Source organism: Plectropomus leopardus, chromosome 24 (genome assembly GCF_008729295.1).
Source record: "Plectropomus leopardus isolate mb chromosome 24, YSFRI_Pleo_2.0, whole genome shotgun sequence".
Classification (NCBI taxonomy): domain Eukaryota; kingdom Metazoa; phylum Chordata; class Actinopteri; order Perciformes; family Serranidae; genus Plectropomus; species Plectropomus leopardus.
The window spans coordinates 9,472,770-9,478,769 of NC_056486.1; the positions used below are offsets into that span (position 1 = coordinate 9,472,770).

At 35.1% G+C, this 6,000-nt stretch overlaps 1 protein-coding gene across 1 annotated transcript; it reads left to right on the forward strand.

The window, feature by feature from the left end:
* The first annotated feature begins 1,553 nt into the window (after positions 1 to 1,553).
* On the forward strand, positions 1,554 to 5,220 carry atp5pf (ATP synthase peripheral stalk subunit F6). The gene is made up of 4 exons (XM_042513234.1): positions 1,554 to 1,657; positions 3,244 to 3,413; positions 4,175 to 4,299; positions 5,121 to 5,220. The coding sequence occupies exons 2-4, from the start codon at positions 3,244 to 3,246 to the stop codon at positions 5,147 to 5,149; spliced, it is 324 nt and encodes a 107-aa protein (XP_042369168.1). The 5' UTR covers positions 1,554 to 1,657; the 3' UTR covers positions 5,150 to 5,220.
* Positions 5,221 to 6,000: the final 780 nt, after the last annotated feature.

Genomic DNA, 6,000 nt, shown 5'->3' on the forward strand with positions numbered 1-6,000 from the left:
TTTAATGTTTAATTTAAATTAAATTAAATTATCATTCAATAATGTGAATCCAGCCACCCAGCCTATCTTTTTTTAATTAAATTTTACTTTTTAGTGCTTACTCATCATTATACAGCTTTGTGTTCTTTGCAGTTTACTGATCTGTGCAACATTGTTCCTATTGTGATACTTAATTTAATACTCTTCTTTCTTTTTTTAATTGACATTCCTTTTGTAAATGTGTATTTATATAACCTCAAACGTTATTAATGACTCAGATACTTTTCTGCCCAAATTATTTAGATCTTCTCCATGCACAGCTACATGTTTTTGAAGTAAATCAAGCACATTTTCCAGGTTTCAAGGGATTAAAGCTAATTTGCAGAATATAAAGTAATTAAAATTAGACATTTACAAGATGCAATATTTAAGTAATTTAATCATAATCCAAATCATTCTGAAATTGAACATTCTGCATAATAGTGTACTAGGTTAGTATATTGAGATGCTTTAACTTGTATTTCTACATATTAATGCTGCTTTTACTATTATAGCACAATGTTGTTATGAGCCCTGTCTGTAGAGATGGTCACATCAGTCCAATTAAGTGGAGTACTTATTAACCACTCTAAAACTTATTAATTGACAGCTTTTTTGTGAACTACTGCATTGTCATTGCTTTATTATTGACACTTAATGCATCCATTTCATCTCTCCGTCATCACATACATGCTGAAATCCTCTTCTGTGCTCCCGCAGAGGGAAATACTGAAGCGCAGTGGCCCGGCTTGCAAGACTATACATTAATCTTTCAGGTGCATTTCCTGCTGACAGGCATGTAGAATCAGAGAAGGGTTGACAGATGGCTTTAGCTCAGTGAATGAGAGCAAGAGTTCAGTCCCCAAATTACAGTTTAATATTTAAGAGTGAACACTAGAAATAAAATGCTTTGACTTTCTCAGGACTCCCCACTTATTTTTTTTTAAAATTCAGCCATTATGGACTAAATGGGATTTGACCTGATCCTTGGTAGCAAATGCATTTTCTCAGTACAGTTAAGTGCAAAATTGGGACCATGAGTATATCCAAATTCTGCTACTTTCCACATCGAGGCATATGCATTTCAGAAGAATATATACTTTTTTACTCCTCTACAATTCTCTAAAAAGAAATAAAAATGAATAAAATATGCATGGCTTTAAATTAAACTACCCAACAGGGGTGTCTGTTTTTTGTTTGTTTGGGTTTTTTTTTAAATAAAGTTGAGTTTATGATTTTTTTTTCCTGTATTTTTAAATAATTTTGGTGTTCTGTTTACGTGTTATTTATTTATTCAATAATTTATTTATGTAATGTTGAGTTTATGACGTTTTTTATTTTCTTTCTAATAATTTAACTTTTTTGGGGGTGAAACAATAGTCTCATTTTAACGCAAATCCTAAACTGAATTAAGGTGGAATTTCACAGAATAGCAGAAAGTACTGTGTCAGCGTTACATTATAGCTCCGCTGTCACGTGAGGTCAGCCCTGCAGTCTGAGGTCGGCCTGATCATGCGCAGCGCTGCGCAACCTGAGCGCAACTTTGAGGTCCGCGAACCCCTCCTTTCACCAAAACAGTCCCACAATCCACCGCGGTCCTCCACATTTGGATTCTGTACTCTGTGGTGTCAAACCCAAGGTGAGTACTGAGCTTTAAATTAAACGCCATAAAACACGATACCGTACTACAGCTGTGATAACTGTACATACATACATACATCTAAATATACCGAGCGCGTGCAGCGGTAGCATGAGCCGCTGGATCGCTGTTAAAAAGCTGCGTCGCGTCAGCTAAAGCTAGTATAGCGTGTTAGCATTAGCAGGTGTATTGATAGATGAAGGAAGTAAACACTTAATAGAGTTAATGTGACTTTATACAGCTTCATTGTGACTTTAATAATGTAAGTCTACTGTTTAGTTAGTCTTACGGATGTTGCCTATAATGTCGCACTTGTCAATCATGTAGCTAAGTCAATGTCATTCAGCTAACGTTGAGCTAACATGCTAACTGTAAATGCAGCTCGCGCTGTTTAAGTTTGCTACTGCTGTGATTAAAGAATTGTTCACATCCTTTACTTAAGTAAAAGTACCAAAACAATCCTGTGGAAATACTCTGATACATGAAAAAGTCATACATTGTAAATTGTTCTTCAGTAAAAGTAAGTATTTGCAACCAGGAACACACTCTGAAAGTATTGAAAGTGTACAAAAAGTAATTAAAGCTGTCAGATGTAGTTAAACAAAAAGTACTATGTTTCCCAATATTCAATATTTCTATATTGTAGTGGAGTCAAAGTACAAAGACTCAAGTAAAGTACCTCAAATGACTATTTCGCTACAAAACGTAACAGGCTTCCCATGAATTCTTAAAAGGTCTTAAAAGAAATAGAATTAATTCATGGAAAAATAAGGCCTTAATTGGTATTAAATTGACTGAAATTAACCTTTCAAAAGTCTTGAAACTGCTGAGATATAGGAAGTCGAATTTTATGAAGATTTTTTCCGAAGTTGCATTGTAAAATGTCAAAATAATTGGTTTGGCTAATTGTTAATTGTATTTGGCTTTTTTTTCTGAACAGTTTTTTTTTAAATATGTCATTATGGGAATGCAAGGAGTTGAATCTCACGTGCAGATTGAGTAATACAAAATCATCCAGAAGACAGGCCAGTGTCAATGTCAATGTCAGGTATTTCCCACTTCAGTTGGTAATCCAAATAAACACCTTTATCATAATATAATGTATTCATTGTCTTCCATGTGCTCCACCCTAAAAAGAGTTATTTACTTTTGATGTAAATGGTCTTAAATTTTTCATCAGATAAAAAAGTCATGTTTTTGTTACACTAGACATGTAGGCAAAATAAAATTGTCCTTGTTCAATTTTGGTTATTAGTAAATTGATCTTAAACTTAATTTTTAGCGGCATTTAAAAAAGTCTTAAATCTAACTGGCTTTAAGCTGTAGGAACCCTGCTTGACTAAATGTATTTAGTTTCATTCCATCATGGCATATATACGATACATATACTGTGTTTTGAATCGGCTGGATTCGAGTTAAAAACAAAATGGCAAAGCATGATATCTTTTATACAAGAGGAAGTTTCCAGCCTTCATGCTGGTTTTTTTTGGCAGACATGTCCTGCTAAATTCAGGTTATGCATTTCCTACTGAAGACAAGATCACAGCCTAATGTCAGTATAAAAACAAGTTACTTTGTCCCATCAGATGGCACTTCACCGGTTATTCCAGCTGTCCTCCCTGCTGCGCTCTGCCGTGGGTCTGACCCTGCGCAGGAACATCGGCATCTCTGCGGTCCTCTTCAACAAGGCTAAGGAGCTCGACCCAGTCCAGAAACTGTTCCTGGACAAGATCCGGGACTACAACACCAAGAGCAAGTCAGTGGATGATGCTCAACTGCTGCAAAATGAAATGTCCATGCTTTTTCCAGACATCATGTTTAGATCAGATATAGATGGCTGGATGGATAGATAGATAGATAGATAGATAGATAGATAGATAGATAGGTACTTAATTAAATCTTCACAGGAAATTACATTTGTTACGGCATTTCATTGTTGGTTAACCTCACACAGCCACACATAACATAAAATCACGTTTATAATTTTCCACAAGAAAAAATCCAAAAGTAATAAATACTATGTAGTGTAAAAAATGTCAATGTGCAAAAGTGCAGTATTTAAATAAAATTATTAAAGGTATATATATATATAAAGTTATTGAAGAGCATTCAAATATGGATGATTAGAGTCCAGATTGAAGCTAGCAGATAGAAGCTCAGAGATTCTGGTGAAAAACTTTAAATACCCTTGAAAAATGACAAAAGGTACTTTGTGGCGTCTTCAGTATGCACTAAAATATAAGTGTCTACTTGATTACTACTAGATAACTGTATGAAACTGCTAATTTGTGGCTTTACTCATTTTATGTAGCCTTAATTTATCTGGTTTTTAAGTGGAATTATTGCTTTTATTTTTTATGGAATTAATGAATTTCAGCAAGGAAGTTCAAGTGTTTGTATGTATTACAATATGTTTGTGTCGATGTTGTATGACGCAGCAGCTTTAAGTCCAAAACAAATTTACATGTGGGGCAATAAAGTATATCTAACCTCACAAACTTGTCGTGGCTCTCCCAGGATGTCTGGTGGCGTTGTGGACGCAGGACCTGCGTACCAGAAGAACCTGTCCGAGGAGGTGACCAAACTGCAGAGGCTATATGGCGGAGGGGACCTCGCCAAGTTTCCTGATATCAAATTCACAGGTTAGTTTGGGCTTTTGTTTACATTTTGTTCTGTGATTATAAAGAAAAGCGAATGTGTTGCCTTAAAAGTGGGAAGAATAAATCAATCTCACACATTTTCAATTATGTCATTTTTATATAACAAGCGGAGGTCTGAACGTTGACCCCAGTTCTCTGATATGAGGAGGAGTTTTGAAGGACAAAGTGACCCAGACAGCCTGTTTCGTCATTGATCCAAAAAAGACAGCGTGCATTCAAATCTGTCTTCTGTAAAAGAAAAGTCGTGACTTTGGGTCGGCTCCAGCACTGGAATGACAATTAGATGTGCTTATTATGGCATAACTGTTTTTAATGCCACTACTTTCAGAGATTTTTTTTGCTTTCACGCAATTTAACAGTTCCCCCTCATAAATATTTATTCCTTTGCCACTTGAGAGACACACTGTGATTTGGGGCTTTGTCTGCGTCTATATATAGCACATAGATAAAGACACTTTCTCGTGCTGTTTGAAACTGGTTCAGGAAGCTTTTGTTTTTAGCTTCACTATATGATGTCTAGCCAGTTTCTAAATGTTGATGTCTTTGTGTAGACTTATACTTTTACTCCACAACAATTAAGAGGAACATTTTGTACTGTTTACTTCATTACGTTTATCTGAACACCTGAGTTAATTTACAAATTAAGATTTTTGCAGAAAAAAAGAAGAGTTTTAAAATATAATGTTTATGTGATAAAAATTTTGTTTTATTTTTTTATATTTTCCACCTCTGCTCATTTCAAAAATCAGAAAATTGCATTTACGGGGTATCATGACTAATTGTTCTCTCTTTTTTTTTTCCAGAGCCCAAGTTCGATGAAGGAGCCAAGTGAACGCTGTCCATGTTGTAAATCTCCTACATGTCAAAAATCTGTTGTATTTAATAAAAAGAGAGTGGATTGAACCATGATTGTTGTCTTTTAAGCTGCCTCACTCTGCGTAATGATGAATTATTATACAGTTATTTAAATGAACTGTTCAAATGTTGATATGATTGAAAATATTATATATTGCCCTGAAACTTGATAGGCACTAACTTGGTGGCCAGAAGAAAATGTTGCCATTGTTCATTTATGAAAACCATGAACACATTTGTATGTTTTGTAACATATGGACATTTCTTAAGTGATGTAAGTTATCAGCTGGATTTGTCATCATGAGGTGGAGGTGATGGTGGATGCCGTGACATCGAGGTGAGACAACCCCCAAGCTACAAACCACTGTTTGAGACCAACAAACAACAAAACGGGTTATTTTGTGGAGTCAGTGCTGTGTTTTACATGACATCTGAGCTACCAAATTGAGTGTTTTTTAATTAACTGTAGCTGTTTTTACTGCGAGGACAGTGCCACAAAAAATTGTTTTACTTTTTTACAGACATGGCAGCAGTCTGAACTGTGATTGTGCCACCAAAATATGATATTTTCCAAACCATAACCAAGTGGGTTTGGTGCCTAAACGTAGCTGCACAATAACTACAACTTTATGTCAGGTTTTGATGTATCTGCTTAAAACAACTCATTAAATTAAACAATGCAACCATTTTTAGCAATTTGGTTAAAAGTATCTTACATTATTTTCAGTTAACAACCCTTTGAAGTCAACATCAGTTTCCAGATGCCCATCACAAGCTGTCCGACCCTTTGAAAACGAAACAAATTTGTTTGACTTCTTTCAAAAACAT